The 18,738-nt window shown below is 52.3% G+C and overlaps 3 protein-coding genes across 5 annotated transcripts in view; 2 read left to right on the top strand and 1 right to left on the bottom strand.

The window, feature by feature from the left end:
* The window catches only part of ECE2 (endothelin converting enzyme 2), a 31,445-nt gene extending 19,078 nt beyond the window's left edge, over window positions 1-12,367 (bottom strand). The window contains exons 1-3 of one of the 2 annotated variants that reach the window (XM_019735789.2): window positions 12,039-12,367; window positions 6,140-6,423; window positions 5,173-5,633 (exon numbers count right to left, since the gene is read on the bottom strand). In XM_019735789.2, the coding sequence (XP_019591348.1) occupies window positions 5,346-5,633; window positions 6,140-6,423; window positions 12,039-12,234 (768 nt within the window). In that variant the 5' untranslated portion in view covers window positions 12,235-12,367 and the 3' untranslated portion in view covers window positions 5,173-5,345. Of the gene's footprint in view, window positions 1-5,172; window positions 5,634-6,139; window positions 6,424-12,038 lie in introns of those variants that run through there. The other variant, XM_019735790.2, reaches the window with a different exon arrangement.
* Window positions 2,430-4,708, top strand: CAMK2N2 (calcium/calmodulin dependent protein kinase II inhibitor 2). Its single transcript, XM_019735754.2, has 2 exons — window positions 2,430-2,826; window positions 3,684-4,708. The coding sequence occupies exons 1-2, from the start codon at window positions 2,658-2,660 to the stop codon at window positions 3,752-3,754; spliced, it is 240 nt and encodes a 79-aa protein (XP_019591313.2). The 5' UTR covers window positions 2,430-2,657; the 3' UTR covers window positions 3,755-4,708.
* A 261-nt stretch (window positions 12,368-12,628) lies between the features above and the next one.
* Window positions 12,629-18,718, top strand: ALG3 (ALG3 alpha-1,3- mannosyltransferase). Of its 2 annotated transcripts, none has more exons than XM_074328832.1 (9): window positions 12,629-13,248; window positions 14,901-15,000; window positions 15,091-15,238; window positions 15,348-15,508; window positions 16,125-16,245; window positions 16,661-16,866; window positions 17,024-17,101; window positions 18,195-18,338; window positions 18,478-18,718. In XM_074328832.1, exons 1-9 carry the CDS (start codon window positions 13,053-13,055, stop codon window positions 18,638-18,640), a joined length of 1,317 nt encoding a protein of 438 aa, XP_074184933.1. In that variant the 5' UTR covers window positions 12,629-13,052; the 3' UTR covers window positions 18,641-18,718. The 2 variants fall into 2 exon arrangements, with proteins under 2 accessions (XP_074184933.1, XP_074184939.1); XM_074328838.1 differs by having other exon boundaries at window positions 13,016-13,211.
* The last annotated feature ends 20 nt before the right edge of the window (window positions 18,719-18,738 follow it).

Genomic DNA, 18,738 nt, shown 5'->3' with positions numbered 1-18,738 from the left:
ATTTTTGTCTCATGGGTAGGGTTGAAGAACATCAGAATTTGAAATAGAAGATCACAATTTAAAGAACTGCCCCTCAAAACACACACACACACACACACACACACACGCACACATTTTTATCACATAACGGAAGCTTATATATTGCTGTATCTTTACAATTTTGCACTTACGTCTTTTGCTTTCATCATGATCCAGTATACACAGCAGGGACAGAAATAAGATTAAGAAGAGACTAACCAAATGAATTCCAAGTTAAATTGCTATTCCTCCAATTTCGCTCATTTGGGGTGGAGTGGGGGGGGGAGAAAATTGTTTCAATTCCCCACCCAGTGTTCTCATCTCACCTTTGGCAAGAATTCTTATGGCCCCTTTAGCCCTTTTGGTAAGGGGCAGCTCCTTTCCTCGTGAGACAACCCACTTCACTTCAGGACAACAATTTCATCTACAAAACTGTCCTTAATGTAGGTTCTGTCATTTCTATGCTTCTGACTAGAACATGCAGGCTCAGAGAAGCATGCACATTATTCAAATGCATGAGGCAAATATTGGAAAGATATATGCATATCAAAGGTTTTGTGTGATTTTTGGTTATTTTCCTAAAATGTTACAGTACAAATGAATTAATTGTTTTAAAAACAATAATTATGGAGCCTGCAGCTCAAGGTCATACAGAAAGTGGCAGAGCCAGGATTGGAACAACCTCCAGCGGGGGTGGAATTTCTGGACTCTCTCCTACTGACCCTGAGTTCCAGCCTCTTGTCCTTCCAGGTTTCCAGGCTCCTCTCACTACATACAGCTGGGCCTCCACTTCTAACTTCAGAGCTCATCCCAGAGACAAGGACACAGCAGAGGACGGCTTGATAGGGAAGGACTCCCAGGTCTGGAGCCTTGAGTGAGGTTTGCAAAGAGGCATCCTCTGGCACCACGCTCCCTCCACCTCCATCCTGAGTCCTGAGGGCAGCCACCATTGCCTTTGTCTCTGTTTCCAGGGACTAACACTTGGTGAGATGTTGGAGTAAGAAGACCCAGCACCAGGCAGCCTGACTAGCTGCCTGATGTGGAGGGAAAGGAGGTAAAGCGCTTTAGGGAGAGTGGAGACCCCTCCACCTCGGTTATGCACTGAACTCCGGCATGCACTGAACGTACGGGATAATTATGCCCCTTATCAGGGCTGTCGTCACTGTATCCGACTGTGAGACACCAGCCCTCCCCTGCCCCACCCCCAAGTCCAGTGATTGCGCCAGAGCCCCTGAGCGCGAGCAGCAGGTGACGCCAAAGCTGACAGCCAGCCGGGGATGGGGGGTGGGATGAGGGCCTGTTCGTACGGTGCCGCGAGAAATGTCACGTGATCTCCCGCACCACTACCGGGGCGCCCTCTGTCCTTCCCCCTCCCCGTCTACCTCTGGACACAAGCGGACGCGCGTCGTGTCCTCAGGCACTCCGGGCTTCCCCGCAGCACCTGGAGCCAGGGCACCCCCCGCGACGCCATTCGTTCCTTTCACACTGTACGCGCAGCGCGGGCCTCCGGAGCCCAGAGAACTGGAGGGCACGGCGGGCGCTTTGAACCCGAGTTTAGGCTCCAGCAGTAGGGCTGGGGGTGGGTGTCTGCCCTGGTGCGCGCGTGTCGGCCCAATCACAGAGACCTCTCCTAGGTGAGACGGAGATACAGAGACTCAGGAGATGAAGACAAAGTGGCACATAGGTACAGGGGCCACGCATGGAGACAGACACAGAAGGGCAGAGACTCTTTAAGAGACAAACGTAGACAGACACCGTGACAGCGAGATGGGGCACATAGATAGATGCAGACAGACACATTAAAGATAGACTGACACATAGACCAGAGAAACAGACACAGAAGTGGCAGTCAGAGAAACACCGACTCCAAATTAACAATTTAAAATCCGAAGAGTAACCCGATAAAAGAGCGCGCCAACGGCGGGAAAACCACTCACTGGTCTGAACAGTTTCCGAGTCCTGCGGGTTCGCGAAGTCCGCACATCTCACCGACACCCAATTCTCCCCCCACCGCGTTTCTAGTGCCCCCCCACTCGAATTCCAGCCCTGCTCCCGCCCTCTGGCCTGACTTGCCCCCCAATTCCCTGGTGCCACTTGCTGGGCTCTGGAGACCCCATACTAGACCCTCCTCGCGTCCCTCCGGGGCCGGGCTCGCTCCTGGCACCCCACCCCCAACTCCGTCCTGCTGCTCCCGGCCAGATCCTGCACCATTCCCCCAGTCGCCACTTCCGCCATTGTGCAGGACCCTCCCACTGCCGCTCCCTCCCCTCCCCTGAGAACCCGGCACACTCCAGAACCCCCGCCCCGCCTCTCTCCGCTGGCCGGTGCCCGCCCCGCCTCCACTGCGCCCCGCCCGCCGCGCTCTGCGGCAGTCTGGCGCTCATCGTCATTCCGCACTCGCCGCGGCCGCCACCCCCGCCCTCCCCCCCGCCCGCCCCCGCCCGGTCCCCGCCACCGCCGCCGCCGCCGCCTGCCCAGCGGCCCGGGAGGCGGAGGCGCGGGGGAGGAGGCCCCGCTTGGATCCGCAGCCCCGGATGCTGCATGACTTCATCCTTCCGCCGGCTCTCCTGCTGAGCAGGTCCGGCAGCTAGCCCGCGGTCCGCGCCCCGCCGCAGTCCCGCGCCCACCCCGCGCCCGCCATGTCCGAGATCCTTCCCTACAGTGAGGACAAGATGGGCCGCTTCGGCGCCGACCCCGAGGGCTCCGACCTCTCCTTCAGCTGCCGCCTCCAGGACACCAACTCCTTCTTTGCGGGCAACCAAGCCAAGCGACCCCCCAAGCTGGGCCAGATCGGCCGAGCCAAGAGAGGTACGCGGCCGGGGCCCGGAGTCGCCGTCTGACCCAGAAACCCTCTGCCAGCTGCGGTTCCCCGCCAAGCTTCCGCAGCTCTTGCCGCAGACCAGCGCAACAAGCCGCGGTTTGGGGGGGGGGTCCCCGCTGCAGTGTTGTCCCCCTCTTCCCCTCTCCCGGGAGCGCAGTGCTCCGGATTTGATGCTCGCCACGTCTGGAAGTGGAGTCCTGGCACCCAGGCGAGGGGGAGGGGCCAGCGGGGCATTTGGGGCTGCCTGGAAGTGGGAACATGGGGCGACGGGCCGCTTCTTCAGGATCAAACGCTGAGTCGGTGGATGCTACGGAAGAACCTTCGGGTGGGGAGGAACGTCCGATTGGAGAGAGGGCAGGGGGGGATATCGGATGTCCTGGTTATTTGCATGGGGAGGGGCTCTGTTGTTGCCAGGATCGGAAGAGGGGTCCAAGCCGCAAGAGGATTAGGTTAGGGAGAGGGTAGGACTAGCTGTAGATTCCGTTTGAGGAGGGGGTTCAGTTGCAATGAGGGTTGAAGAGGGAGATTCCATGAGCAAAAGGTTTCTTATCAGCTCGGATGGAGGACAGCTCAGGCGGCGGGAGGGTTTGGATCGCAAGGTTGAACCGCTGGAGCCTTAGGGAGAGGGGGCGTTCCTCCACAAAGAGTGGAGAGGGTCTGTGGGAGCTGGGCTCGGCAGTGGATTGAGTCGGCAGGAGAGTTGGATGGGGAGGGCACTGTGATTCGGGGGTCAAGGGGCGTCGCTGGGCCACGGGCAGTAGCTGAGCAGGGCAAGAAGACGCGGGGTCCATTCTCGCTGCCGCCCCCCGAGGCCGCGTGGCTGACGCGCTTTCTCCCTGCACAGTGGTGATCGAGGATGACCGGATAGACGACGTGCTGAAGGGGATGGGGGAGAAGCCGCCGTCCGGAGTGTAGACGTGCCGGCTCGGGCGGCAGGCTCCGGGCCCAGACCCACAGCGGCCAGGAGCGCGGGCCGGCGATGCGGCTGCCGGCGCCTCCCGCCCCGGCCCAGGCGCCCGCGGGCGGGGGCCGCAGGGCCGCGCCACCTCCGAGTTAGAGTCGCTGCTGCCGCCGCCAGGCACTCCGGAGCTGTCCGCTTCAGCACCACGGCGGCGGCGGTAGCGGCGGCGCGGACCTGCCCGGAGCCCGCCGTCGCGCTCATGCACTTTAGAACCTTGGGCCGCAGCCCCATCCCCCACACCGGAACGGACAGAGACCCGCGGCCCTCAGCCCCCGGTCCGCCCCCTCCCGCACGGCTCCCCTACCCCGCCCCTCTGGCCGGTCTGGTCTGCAGACCCGGCTGCCCACCCGTGTCGGACTGCGTGCGTGGCCAGGGATGTTTGGCTGCGTATTTGCATGAGCTTCCCACCCACCTGAGCCCAGCCCTCCGGGCCTCTCCTCACCCCCACCCCTGTCTGGCGTGACCCCAGCCTCAGCCTCTTTCTAAGGGACTTCCTCAGCACATTTGTATTTTTATATCCGACTCTTTGTTTACTGCCTCCCCTCATAGTTCATGCCCTGCACCCTCAGTCTCCTCGCTCTTCTGCGCCTGGCAGATAGGACGGGTGTTGAGGCTGGGAATGGACAAGCCCCCCAACATGATAAACAACACATGGCCAGTCTGCTCAGGCCTGACCCCAGGCAGTTCTCTGGCAGATCCCTCTCCTCAAGGTATCACCTTCCACCGGCCCAGGTCTGACTTTACCTTGAACCCCTGCGCCCTGCCCCTGGGAATCCAAATAGGGACTGCGCTGTACCTTTGGATGACACCTGTGGCCCAAGAGATGTTCTCAACCCAGGGGTGTCCTTTGTAAATGTTCCTCCATCCTCACTGTACCAGGTGTGTGAATAAACACAGACCTCCCTGTGTGTGTGTGGCCGCTGCTTTGGTCTGTTCAGGAGCCAGCCCAAAATGGCTCCAGTCCCTTTTGGGGAAGGCACTTGAGAATCTCAGATGCTGGCAGGTGGCAGGGAAGAGTTGAAAGTAAACACACGTAGGCCAGCCTGACCTGAGAACACCATTACAATGTAGCCTCCTTGGGGAAATATACACCCTAAACAGGTCATCAGAGTTGGGGCTGGAGGTAGGGTCAGAAGGATAAAGCAATCTAGATTCAAAGTCTGCAGGCTCCTGTGGATAACTCCAGGTTGAATGGGAGGCAATAATGCCCCAGGGATGCAGGTCTGAGTTTGGCTGGCGTGCAGAGGGGCTTTGCTGAGCTTTGCTGCAGGGGATGGATCACTGGTGGTTCAGTATGGTGGGAGAGGAAGTTGGGGAACCCAGGAGAGAGCTGAGGAACCCAAGAAGAAAGCCAGAAACGTGGGATTTGGGATCTAGTTTAGCCTGGACTATATTGTTTCATGTTGCTCCCATCAACTCTAAGGCTTGAGGCCCCTGGGATGCGAGCACCTTGGACCCAACCCTAAACCCTGAGTCAGGAATTCCAACAACTTGAGGAGTCCAAGGCGGAAAGGCAGGAAAGGCTGGAGGACCAAGCTTCTGGCCTTACAGCTGAATGGCACTGAGGAAGTCCTCATGATCTGAGTCCTGGAGAAAGCAGGGTGAGGTGGGAGGTCTGGGGGGTGAATGGATCTGGGCCCCAAGAGCCAGCTGGGCTACACTGAGCTCTTTGCCTTTGTGCATGAGGTAGAGATGGAAGTGGAAACCGTTGCCATAGGTTGCATGCGTCAGGGACCATCCATAATGGGCTTGGGCATAGTGTCTGGTCCGAAAGTGGGGGGCAGCAGAGGTCAGTGAGATGAACCGGCCTCCAGGGACCAGCACCCGGCTCACCTGCAAGGCAGACACAGAAGTCATTGGTGAGGAATCCATCTGAAGTTCTCAAAGGTCAGTACTGCCCCAGATGCCCTCCCAGGTACGACCCTATATCCAGCTTTCCATGGCAAAAGAATGAGCCTCCTTCTGTGCCCCTGGTCATTTCTTGGGGGTGGGGCCATATTCTAGACAGGTAAAGAGAGCATGGGAGTGATATCAGATGCAGGGACACTGCTTTCCTGCCAACTGCTCACCCTCCAGTCTGTTATCTATCTGGAACCTGACTGCTACCTCATCCCTATGGCAACCCAGTGGCCAATCACCAGCCTCTATAAGCCTGGCTATGCCAGCCTCCTATAATCTTGACCCAAAATAACCCTTCCCTTTCTTCAGATAACCACAGTCCTGAGAATGACTGCTCCAAACCATGCCTCTTTCTGGTTTCTGAGTTCTTCCAGTCTCCTGAAACCTCAACTCTTTATCCCCACCTCTTGGTCTGCCCACCGCTCTTGCTGCTTCCTTACCTCACTCAGCACCTGGTCCACAGTGTGGATACCCTCTGAGGACACGGTCCAGGGATCCCGTTCTCCAGCCAACAGGGCATCCAGCGTCCCCTTCTCAAGTACCACATCGAAGGAACCACTGGGAAAGCCCAGTGCCCGTATGTCCATAGTCTCCCAGCGCAGCGTGGGCACATGGGCATAGCGAGCCCGCATGGCGGCCACCACTACTGACGAGTAGTCCACACTGGTCACATCAGGGAAGCCCCCGAGGAACAGCTCGTAGCTCAGGGCACTGTTCCCACAGCCTGGAGCAGGAAGAGGTGGGTGGCAAAAGGACTAGGTTAGCTTTGGTTTTACCCTCCCCAATTATCCATCCACACTTGGCCCATTTGCTCTCAGCCCAAACCCTCCTGTACTGAGGGAGAAGCAGTATGGTACAGAAAAGAGCATGAGGCTTGGAGTCATACAGACCTGGGCACATCTCCTGTGTGGGACTAGGAACTTGGATTTCCTATTCTGAACAATGAAGATAAGACATAGCCTGTGTGTAGGATGTGCTACACTGAATTTAAAAACTAAGGCCGGCCCAGTGGCTCAGGCGGTTGGAGCTCCATGTTCCTAATGCTGAAAGCTGTGGTTCGATTCCCACATGGGCCAGTGCCAGATGGCTCAGGTGGTTGGAGCGGGTCCTCTCAACCACAAGGTTGCCGGTGCGACTCCTGTAAGCGATGGTGGGCTGAGCCCCCTGCAACTAACACGGCAACTGGACCTGGAGCTGAGCTGCGCCCTCCACAACTAAGATTGAAAGGACAACAACTTGACTTGGAAAAGTCCCATAAGTACATAATGTTCCCCAATAAAGTCCTGTTCCCCTTCCCCAATAAAAATCTTAAAAAAAAAAAAAAAAAAAAACACTGGAGAGTAGCTGAAGGAGCTCTGAACTTAGTTCAAAGATCTGGCTTCTGCTATTCCTAGTCACACTACCATGGCAAGCCACTTGCCTCTGAGCCTTAGTTTCCTCAAGATCAGAATGGGTAATATTGGCATCATTAGGATCATATTATTAGGATAGGACATTAGTATTATCCTAATCCCTGTCCTCTGGGAAGACATCATGTTACAGGTTATTATCCTACTTTGGTTTCCAAGGCAGAGTTAGAAAGTGAAGGGGAAACTAGGTGGAGACACAGTGGAGCTGATTCCTTGTAATTCCTTTATGTATGTACTAAGCACTACATATTGGATTCTGCTGAAGAGTAAGACTCCCTGCCCTTAAGGAGCTCATCCTTTGGTGGGAGGAACAGATGTGTAATCAGGCAACTGCCACATAATGTGATGAGTATTTCAATAGGGACAGGCTGTGGGAGCACATAGGATGGGCCCTGTCCCTACTTTAGGTGAGTTGGGCCAGGGTTTCAGGGAAGCTGCCTTCCATCAGAGTCTTGAAGCATCCTAATGCTCCATGGGAACGTGCCTGGAAAGCAGTCCCAAAGAGGGCAGGGCCAGGTGAGAGACCGGGTGGAGGTCAAAGGGGTGATGTGGGCCCGCCGCTCAGACAGACAGCATGACTTCCTTTGAATATCTGTTGGCCTCATCCAGGCCATCTTGTGGTCAGTCTGACAGCTCTTGGAGGCTGGACATGAGAATGCCCAGCTTTTGGGATTAGATTGCCTTTAATCCCCATTTGTGTCCCTAAGAGGATCACAGGATCAGCTGTTGGGATAGCCCTAATCTAGCAGGGCTTGACACCTGGTCAGGGCACCCAGAGGCTGCTGGCTGGTCCTCAGCTGCCCCTTTCTGTGTGCCACCTCAGGCCCCGGGCTCAGGAAGAATACTGTCTCGCCTGAGAAAAACCAGTGTGTGCTTCCCCACAGCGAGCTCTGGCCGCTACACCACATGGGATGGGAGATGAGGGAAGCCGGACGAGAAACGCTAACTCAGTTCAGGCTGAAATCCCACTGGGTTCTCTGACCCACGATCCCTTCACTACCCTACATCTGACCTCATATACCTGCAGAGCTCTGCCCAACTGCAGACAAACCCAAATATCCTTCCTTTATTCCCCTCAGTAAAGGAATGAAATCTTCCAAGAGAACTTTACCAAAGGTGAAGGAAGAACAAAGTCTGACCACAAGGCCAGTCATGCTTACAAAGCAGTGATTTCTGATCCTCCTGCCTCAGTGATTTGGGACTAGCAACTAAGATGGTGCTTGGGAAGGCCCTGGAGAATTAAGCCAGATCCAAGAACCCATTACATGGGAGTCCAGAGCTGTGTGGATGCTATCCTAACACCAAGAGACAGGTGTTAGCCAGAATTCCAATTCACTACTTTACAACAGGAAAAATAGCCACCATGGGTACTTCTGGTGAGTCCCTTCTCTTTCTATAGGAAACACAAATTGAAGCCAAATTATGATCAGAAGATTCCGGTGGAGCATGAAGTCGAGCAAGGAGAATCAGAGACGTATAATGATGGCAAAGTTGGGGTAGCCACATGCATTCGTGTGCTATGAGGGTATTCTAGCCATAGGGACCATACACACAGTCCTTAGGCAGGGAACTCTGTTCTCTGAACAGTCCACGATAAACTGCCCCTCTGACTCTCATTTTCAATAATAATGATAGCTAACAGTGATTGAACACAGGGCCCTATGCTAAGCATGTGATAAGAATTATCTCAGTTTATTTTCAGAGTACTTTAATACAGAAAATAACTATTATTATCATTACCATTTTCTAGATGGGAAAACGGAGACTGCGCAAGGTGGATAAGGACCTTCCCCAAGGTCACATGGTCCAGCGGTACAGTGAAAATTTGGATACAGGCCTGTCTCATGCCAGAATCAGAGCTCTTAAACCACTATGCTACACTGTCTCCCAGTTTTCAAGGGGCCCACTCATCTTCACTTGTGACATTCCACAGCCATATCAATATGACCGTTAGGTTGTAATTCATGGTGGTGTCATTTTACCAATTTCAAGAGAGGTCTAGATGCCTTTCTATGCCCATCTGTGGGGTACAACAGGAGCAATAGACGCTCTGGAGTCAGTTGACAGCCTTAGTTCACAACTTACTTGCTACATGACAGTCATGGACACTGTCAATGCTCTGACCAGATCCCCTTGGGGTGTCCCTAGGGTTCGGTGTATCCTGGCTTCTGACAGTTTGCACTTGTGACTCTTCAGGCTGAAATTACCCTCAGGGAAACTTGGCCTGCGACCACAATCCTGCTTGGCCTCTTCCCTTTCCTGTTCCTTCCCTCTCTTACCAGTTTCTCCTGGGAGGACATCCCTAACAAATGACTAGGACATCAATCCTAACCTTAGGATTTGCTTCTGGATCCAGCCTGGGACAACCGGGAGCAGGTGTCACCAAATCCAGCTTGCTTCCTGTTTTTGTAAATAAAGCTGTATTGGAGCACAGCTCCTCTCATGCAGTTGTGCATTGTCTGTGGATGCTTGTACACTACAACTGACTAGTTGTAACAGAAACTGCATTGCCCACAAAGCCCAGCATATTTCCCATTTGGCCATTTTCAGAAAGTTTACCGATGCCCAACTTAGAGTAAGTCTAGTAATACTTATCACTCACCTCTCAGGGTTGTCATAAAGATTAAATAAATTAGAAAGGACCTAGTGTATTCCCTAGCATCCACTGAATAAGTGCTCAACTTGTTTGTTGAGGTGGAATATAACATAGGATACTCCTCAAGTTGTGGGTCCTTTTTTAATTAATTAATTAATTAATTAATTAATTAATTAATATTAAGAAGGGTGCAGCTCACAGTGGCCCACACAGGGATCAAGCCGGCAACCCTGGTTTCACCAGCACCACGTTCCAACCAACCAAGCTAATCGGCCACCCCTGTGGGTCCTCTTTTTAGATCTTGGGAACAATACGTGAAAAGTTTTCCTTTTTGAGTTTTAGACTTTTCTCCCCTCTCTCCAAAAAAGGATATCTGCCAATCAAGGAGATTTTAAGGCTGTATTACTCTGCCAATCGCCAGCATGAAATCAGCTGTGCGCTTGTTGAAAATACAGAGTCCTAGGACCCACCTTGGGCTCCCTGGAATTATAATCTCAAGATGGGGGTCCAGCTTTCCAGGTGATTCTGATGCACACTAAAGCTTAAAAAACTAAGATCTATGGTAAATCCATAAATAAATGCAATGGTTTAAAAGCACGAAATCCAAGAGTTTTTAACCTCTGGGAAGAAGGGGTTTGGGAGGACTACACAGAAAACCTTGAATACACCTGGGGCTTTTTATTTTGCCAGGCTTTGTTTTAGTTATTTTTCACACTCACTCAATCACCTTAAAAATCTGATAAATAAGTACTCTTATTTTTTTTAAAGCTAAGAAAGTGGAGGCACAGAAATTAAAGTATTTTGTCCAGGATTGTATAGCTAAGATTCCATGATTTTGCCTATTATTCCACAGCTGAGATTACATGAGCCTAGATTCCAACAGAATTACCATATTTTGTCATGTATAATGCGCTCCCGTGTATAATGCGCACCCACGTTTTAGGCCCAAGCTTTCTGGGGAAAAAATCTTTTGTTTTAATTTTTTAATTCAAATTTTTATTTGTTTACATTTAGGTACTTGTTTTTTGTATTATAAAGGAATTTTAGCATTTATTTTTTAACATATTATGGTACAAGAAATTTTATGTAACAAATAATTACAAAACACAAGAACAGATACAAGGTACTAGAAATTTTATGTACCGTAACAAATATATGATATTTACGCATCACAGAAGGCCAAGAAGTCTTAGTCTTCGTCTGAAAGTTCAACAAAACTGATTCTCGTATTCCAGAGTATTATTTTGCATACAGAGATCGTTATTGATTTCTAGTTACACTTTTAAGTCATAAGCACAAATAAAAAAATTAAAAACATTTATATAGGTACGGAATTAGTACTACCCGTGTATAATGCACATCCTTATTTTTCCCTCACAAATTTGGGCCAAAAAAGTGCGCATTATACACGGCAAAATATGGTAGCTGCCTCCCGGGTCCAAGTTCTCAAGCACTAGGTTATACTTCTAGTACTAGGAATGTTCTATTTTTCAAACTGAGTAGGGCATACACACACATATTAGATTGCTATTTAAACTCTACATATACTGTATTATAGATGTCTCTTTCATATATGAAATATTTCACTTAAACATATACATGCTTTATAAATACCAAAATAAAAACTAATTAAAAAGAAACCCGTTCCTCAATCAAACTTCACTAGAGCCCCCAAGGCTGGCAGTGGAATCGAACCCCAAGAGGGCAGCTGGACCTCTCCGGAAACCCATCTTGCATCCCAGTACCTGTTTCTTTTAGGGAATCGCACCAATCTCGGCTGCAATCTCCCCTCTGACCTCAGAGGGCGCTGTCCTCATCATCATTGCAAGCGGGGCAAAGGACTAAGTTTTAGTCAGAGCTTGGAAAGTGATGTTAAGTACGTCTAGGTGACAATAGCTCCCGGGGTCCATCAGAGCAAACAGAAAAGCGGTAGGCATTGTGCTCGAAGTGCCTGCATGTGCCTTATCCGACCTGGGCTCGCAGTCCCATGTTTAGAAGTAAATCCGAGGTTCAGAACGAGTTTATGACTTTTCCCAAGTCCTAGAGCCAACTAGCAGCTGCCTTCCGAGGGTCCGGAACGCGGCACTGAGTCACCTACCACATTCAGAGAGACTGTCTTTCTCCGGGGGCGTGGAGCGAACTAAGAATCAATTGGCTCCTGTTTGCCCTGGCTAACTAAATACTGCTGAGATTCTGAAGGTACTGGATCATGGCTCCTGACTGGGGCGTCCTCTGAGAGGGGCAGACAGACGCGAAGAAAGCGGACGGGGACAGGCCGGGATGGAGCCAGTCCAGTCAGCTCCACCTGGGCTGGGCAGCGCCAGGACTACCCACCTAGCACGAGGATGCGGTCCTCGGGCCGCAGCTCCGGGTCTAGTAGGGCACGGAAAGAGGAGAAGTCCCCGAACCACTCGTAAGGGGCTGAGTCGGCCGCGTCCTGGTAGCGTTGGTCCCAGTACCGGACCTCTCGGTACCCGCAGTTCTGCTCTGGTAACTTGGGCAGGGGCCCCGGGGCCCCCGGAGAAGCCATGCTTCCTGCTGCGGCCAGTAGGGCAGCCGGCCGTCACCTTTAGGCGGGACTTGGCTCCGAGGTGTGGCCATTGGGGATGGTGGAATGTAGGAGGAGGCGTGGCCTTTGTGCCTCCGCCCACCCACTGCGGTTGCTCAACATAAACACGTGGAACTTCCGTCTTCTGCTTAGCGCGCTTCGAAGAATCCTCCGGCTGGAAGTGAAAAACAAACACAAGACTCCTCCGGGTGGGAAAACCGTTTCGTCCAGACCGAGTCCTCCGGCTGTACTTCTCACTCGCTTCTGAGAGCCACACTGGTGGTGTGAGACTCACTCGGGCTCATCGCTGCCCTTCCACATATTTTCAATTTGACTGGCTCCTTCCATTAAGGAAAAATTAATGAAAGATTAATTTCTTCCCAGCTTTGAGCACCTGGAAGGCTCTGAGGGGTGGTGGAAAGGACGCAGACAAGGGTTTTGCCCTCCAGGAAAGACTGGCATGAATACAGACATTCCCAACACAGACGAAGTGCTATACTGAGCGAGGGGAAGGGACGGGCAGGAAGGTTGTTTTTCTGGGAAAACGTTCGATCCACCTTAGCTCTTGTGTCCAGGGCTAAGTATATACTGAGGAGTAAGGCCATTCCTGCTCGTACGGAGCGTGTAGTCTATCAGGGGAAACCGATGTAGAAGAAGTAAATTTTAGTGGAGTAAATAAGGATTCTGGCAACTCGGGTCAGCGCTCAGTCATTAGGACACGCTGCGCGCGGAGCGGAACCTAAGTTCCAAAGTGTCGGGCTTCCAGGGTGGCGGGCCGACACTAGCGGCGCACCGTCAAAATGGCGGCGGGCACGCGGAAACGCGGCCGGGCAGGACCCGCTGCCCGGGCGGCGGGACTCTGCGGGCAATGGCTGCGGCGCGTCTGGCAAGAGCGGCGCCTACTGCTGCTGGAGCCGCGCTACACGCTGCTGGTGGCCGCCTGCCTCTGCCTGGCGGAGGTGGGCATCACCTTCTGGGTCATTCACAGGGTGGCATGTGAGTGCGCCGAGGGGGATGGGAGGGAAGGGGAGGGAGGGAGGTGAACTGGAAACCCCCACCCAAGCAGTGACTTAGGTTCGGAGCCAAACCCACCCCAGATCCACTCAGTCATCAGTTGCAGACCCATATCTTTTACCCAAGTCCCAAGCCTGCTCCACAGAACACCGAAACCCCACCGTAAACCCTTCCCCACGACGGAGGGGGAGACCCTAGAGATTGGCCTTCTGCCCGGAACATATTATACAACCTGCCAGGCTAAGAAATAAGAAAGTAAACCAACCTGGAGTGAATGTACTGCTGCTGCTGCTTGTCGCTGTTGCTTTGGACACATCACTTCCCCTGCTCGGTCTCAATTTTCTCATCTGTTCAATTCTGGGGACTTGAAAGTATTCTCAACGATGGCATTTTGTGATCACTTGAGTCTGTTTAGCATTATTGACGGCTTTTTTCCAGGCTGAAAACACTGGGCTTAAGGCTTTCTTGCTAAAGACCATTAATTCAACACATTTATTGAGAGCCTATTATATGCCTAACACTATGTTAGGTGCCAGGGGTACAGTGGAGAAAGAGACAGGCACATTTCCCACTTGGGTGTGTGGGCCTGGACAAAGATAGCAGAAAAGTATAATGCATTGTATTCATGACAGTAGTAAGACACGGTGATATAAAGGACACAGGATGACACTTAAGCCAGGCTTGAGTTAGGGACGGCTTCCTAGAGTCCCCCTTGGAAGGTAAGAGCTAGCCAATTGAGGAAGAGAGAAAAGGGAAATGGGAAGAGTGCTGTAGGCAGAAAGGATCCTGTATCAAAAACCAGTTAAAAGGGAAAGTGGTTCTTTTGAGAAACAGAATTTTTTTAGAGCTGGAACATTGAACTCAAGTGAAGGTAGTACTGAGAAATGAGATGGCATAAGTTGAGACCAGATCATGAAGGAGTCTGTAAGCTGCATTAAGGAGATAGTTAGCATGGTGATTAAGAATTTAGGACCCCATGAATTCCAGTTTCAACTCTACCCTTCCTAGCTTGCTGATCTTAATTTCAATAATTCATAGGTTCCTCTGCTAAAAATGGGAATAACAGAGTTTGGTTTTTATCTTAAGCACTTTGGGGAATCATTGAAGGGTTTTAAGCAGAGACACATGATATGATTTCTATTATAGGAAGAGCCCTCTGGTTGCAGGGTGGCAAATATATTGTGGTGAGGTGAAAGTGGAAGTTGGGAGCCTAATTAGGAGGCTATTGCATCATTGAGATTATGTTAGGCCCAAATTTGGGTATGTAACAGTAAAAAAGGATGAGACAGACATATATAGGATGAAGAATAGGCAGGCCATGGTGACTGGGGGTTGGAAATGAGAGAGAAGGAAGTATCAAAGAGGTTACCCAGACTTATGACCTGGGCAACCAGGAGGTTGATTGTGCCATTCATTGGGTCTCGGAAAGGGGAGCAGATTTAGAATAGGAGATGATGAGTTCAATTACAGACATGCCTGGGTTCACCCAAAGAATGTCAGGTAGGCAGTTAGGTAAGGGATTGTGATAGAAGTCCTGAGAATGAGCTGGAACTCTGTGATTTGATGGGCTGGAGATATAAGGGGCAGACAAATTCTGGACTTGGAAGTAACCACACTGTCCCATCCTTTTCCAGATACAGAAATTGACTGGAAGGCTTACATGGCTGAGGTGGAGGGCGTCATCAATGGCACCTATGACTATACCCAACTGCAGGGTGACACTGGACCTCTTGTGTAAGTGGGGATAGTAGGTCCAGTGAGGATGTGAGGGGCTGACCAGGCTGGGTGGCCTGACCCAGACTCACATTTCCTGTCATCTTCCAGGTACCCAGCTGGCTTTGTGTATATCTTTATGGGCCTGTACTATGCCACTGGCCAGGGCACTGACATCCGCATGGCCCAGCACATCTTTGCTGTGCTCTACCTGACCACCTTGCTGCTTGTCTTTTTGATCTATCACCAGACCTGCAAGGTGAGTCCACACTACCAGGACCAGAGTCCCCAACCTGGAAGGGCTGGGGAGTGGGGATGGCTCAGGGTTGCCCAGGGTTGGTGAGCTGACCTTTTTCCCCACCTCACAGGTACCTCCCTTCGTCTTTTTCTTCATGTGCTGCGCCTCTTACCGTGTCCACTCCATCTTTGTGCTGCGGCTCTTCAATGACCCAGTGGCCATGGTGTTGCTCTTCCTTAGTATCAACCTTCTGCTGGCCCAGCGCTGGGGCTGGGGCTGCTGCTGTTTCAGGTCAACATCCCTCCCTTATGGTCCTCTTTCTTTTTGTATTTCCATCACTTTCTCCCCAATTTGCTGCAGCAGAGTCAGTAAGGGAGTGGCCAGACAGTGTGGGTCAGTTCGGGCCCCCCTAGGTGCGTCCAGGATGTGTAGAAAACCTCTACCCCAACCTCCAACACACACACCGACTCTTCCGTCCTCTCTTCCTCCCAGACAGCATCTGTTGTTGGAGCTGGTCATGGAACAATCTTAATACTCAATATACAGAGGGTGCCAAAAAAAAAAAAAAATGTATACACATTTTAAGAAAGGAAAAAACTATTAAAATTGTAATACTCAGTATAAACCGGTAACAAAAGATGACTATAAGTCATGCGTATACATTTTTTGTCACCCCCAGTATATTCGCTCACTCAGTCTGGTCATAGAGACTCAGTGTCTGCGCCCTACCCCCAGCCTCTTGCCAGGCTGCCTTCCTTTCCCTCCAGCAGGTATGAGTGTGGGCCCCATCCTGGAGCTTGCTGGTGGGGGAAGGGAGGAGTTGCTGTGATGGTGTGTGGGTGCATCTTTGGGTGGGGTGCCTGGCCCTGGAGCTGATCTCCACCCTGCCACTCTCCTACCACCCCAGTCTGGCCGTCTCCGTGAAGATGAACGTGCTCCTCTTCGCCCCTGGGTTACTCTTCCTCCTCCTCACACGATTTGGCCTCCGTGGGGCCCTCCCCAAGCTGGGCATCTGTGCTGTCCTGCAGGTACCCCCACCCCCGCCCTTGCCCTTTTTGATGAAGGGAGGCCATTGTGGCCTCTTCCAGCCTTGAGGCTTCCTCAAAGCCAACAGACAGGGTGGTGGCTGGGCAGCCACTACTTCTGGGCTTTTGTTTGTTTAGCCATAAAATAAGGGTATTGAACTACATGGTTTCTTAGGGCCTTTCTAGCTCTGCCCATTTATGACTGTGAATCCAAACTTAAAACACTGCCATTACCTGCCTCCTCGGCTTCTTTGGCCCCAGTCTCTGGCTTGGGGGGCTTGGAGGGGTGGCTTTCTTGCTATTCCTAGTGAGAATTAGGGAACTTCTGAGATCTACACCCTGTTTCCACTCCGCTCAGTGATTAGCCTGAGGCTGGGGTGAGCGTGGCCAGCTCTGCTGATATCACTCCCATCCTCAGGTAGTGCTGGGGCTGCCCTTCCTGCTGGAGAACCCAGTCGGTTACCTGTCCCGCTCCTTTGACCTTGGCCGCCAGTTTCTCTTCCGCTGGACAGTGAACTGGCGCTTCCTCCCTGAGGCCCTCTTCCTACATCGTGCCTTCCACCTGGCCCTGTTGGCCACCCATCTCACCCTGCTCTTGCTCTTTGTTCTCTGCAGGTGGCACAGGTAAGAAAGGGGAGCAGTGCCGTGGGCAGAGTTGGGGGAAGGAGTGAAGAGCCTGGGCTTTAGGGGCTGCTTGGGGGAGATGTTGAGCTCATGGGGGCAAGTTTAGAGCTTGGCCCGTGATGGGGGCTTGATAAATGTCTGAATGGCTTCTCCCCAGGACAGGGGAAAGTATCCTGTCACTGCTGAAGGACCCCTCCAAAAGGAAGGTTCCACCCCAGCCCCTCACACCCAATCATATCCTTTAAATCATGGGAAGGTAAGTCTTGCCCTCTCCAGGTGCAGATGGGGTCCCTGGTTAGGTAGCCCTGGATGGCTGGTGACCTGGGGAGGGAAAAAGAGGTACAGTGACAGCCGCAGGGCCCATTCCTAGAGCTCCTGCTCTGTACCAAAAACTGTGCTGAGCATTTACATATTTAAGCATATTTTATTATTAATTCTGAATATTATTGAATGATCATTATGTGTGCTCACCCTCTGCCTGGTGCTGTGCTAAGAGATTTACACACATTCTAACATTTATAGTTTATAAGAGACCCTGATATAGGGAGGTATTTTTATTATCCTTATTTACAGATAACAAAATTAGGGTTTTAAGAGATTAAGTACTTTACCAAGGTTACCCAGCTAGTAAGTGACGGACTCACTAGGCCTTACAGCCCTTGATATTACTGTCTCCACATTAGATTGAGGAGCAGGTCTAGAGAGGTTAAGAAACTAGCCGAGGGGGCCGGCCCAGTGGCTCAGGTGGTTGGAGCGCAGTGCTCCTAACGCCAAGGTTCAATTCCCACATGGGCCAGTGAGCCGTGCCCTCTACAGCTAAGGCTGTGAACAACTGGCTCTCCCTGGAGCTGGGCTGCCATGAGCAGCCGGAGGTCGGCATGAGTGGCCAGCAGCCAGTGTGAGTGGCTGGCAAGAGCTGCTGTGAGCTGCCATGGGCTGCTCGGGCTACTGTGTCCTGCCGTGAGTGGCCGGCAACCAGCGTGAGCAGCCGGCTGCTGGCAAGAACTGCCGTGAGCTGCTGTGAGCAGCGACCGATGACCAGCGACCGACTGCCTCAGCCCGGGGGAGCGCAAGGCTCAAAATACCAGCATGGGCCAGGGAGCTGTGCCCTACACAACTAGACTGAGAAACAATGGCTCGAACTGGAGTGGGGAGGGGGAGGCAGAAGAAAGGGGGAAAAATAAATAGCCCAAAGTTATGCATCTAGGAATAGCAGAGCCAGGGGGCTGTCTGACCCAAAAACTTTTACCCCTCTGTTTTGGAACCTCCCTGCCCACCCCACGTCCTGCCCCTTCTGCTCCTGCCCTTGGCCTTGACCACTGCATACAGATAGTTTCTACCCTCTTCACCTCCAACTTCATTGGCATCTGCTTCAGCCGTTCTCTCCACTACCAGTTCTATGTCTGGTATTTCCACACACTGCCCTACCTCCTGTGGGCCACGCCTGCACGCTGGCTCACACACCTGCTCAGGTACTGGCTGGGACAACCTGGGGCAGTGGGGAGGGCTAGGGAGCTCCTCATCCAAGGCTGTGACCATGGAGGGGCTGGGGGTGAGCTGAAGGGCTGGGCCTAGAAACGACAATACCTGGAGCTTATTTCTCACCTCCAGGTTGCTGGTGCTGGGGCTCATTGAGCTCGCCTGGAACACATACCCATCCACGTCCTGCAGCTCTGCTGCCCTGCACGTGTGCCATGCTGTCATTCTGCTGCAGCTGTGGCTGGGCCCCCAGCCTTTCCCCAAGACCATCCAGCACAGCAAGAAAGCCCACTGAGATCTACCTCTACCCCATTCTCAGGACCCTGGATGCAGATGGACTCTGTGCCCTTCCTAATAAACCTTACCAAGTCCATTTCTGCGCAGCCTTCATTG

Source organism: Rhinolophus sinicus, linkage group LG01 (assembly GCF_036562045.2).
Source record: "Rhinolophus sinicus isolate RSC01 linkage group LG01, ASM3656204v1, whole genome shotgun sequence".
Lineage (NCBI taxonomy): Eukaryota > Metazoa > Chordata > Mammalia > Chiroptera > Rhinolophidae > Rhinolophus > Rhinolophus sinicus.
This window is presented reverse-complemented; position numbering and strand designations above follow the sequence as displayed.

What these genes read in the sequence shown, in the direction of transcription:
- CAMK2N2 (XM_019735754.2), top strand. Translation starts at nt 2,658, where the DNA reads ATGTCCGAGATCCTTCCCTACAGTGAGGACAAGATGGGCCGCTTCGGC. An exon ending in GATCGGCCGAGCCAAGAGAG is followed by an intron (nt 2,827 to 3,683) that starts GTACGCGGCCGG and finishes CTCCCTGCACAG; the next exon opens with TGGTGATCGAGGATGACCGG.
- ALG3 (XM_074328832.1), top strand. Translation starts at nt 13,053, where the DNA reads ATGGCGGCGGGCACGCGGAAACGCGGCCGGGCAGGACCCGCTGCCCGG. An exon ending in TGGGGCTGCTGCTGTTTCAG is followed by an intron (nt 15,509 to 16,124) that starts GTCAACATCCCT and finishes CTACCACCCCAG; the next exon opens with TCTGGCCGTCTCCGTGAAGA. An exon ending in CAGCCCCTCACACCCAATCA is followed by an intron (nt 17,102 to 18,194) that starts TATCCTTTAAAT and finishes CCACTGCATACA; the next exon opens with GATAGTTTCTACCCTCTTCA.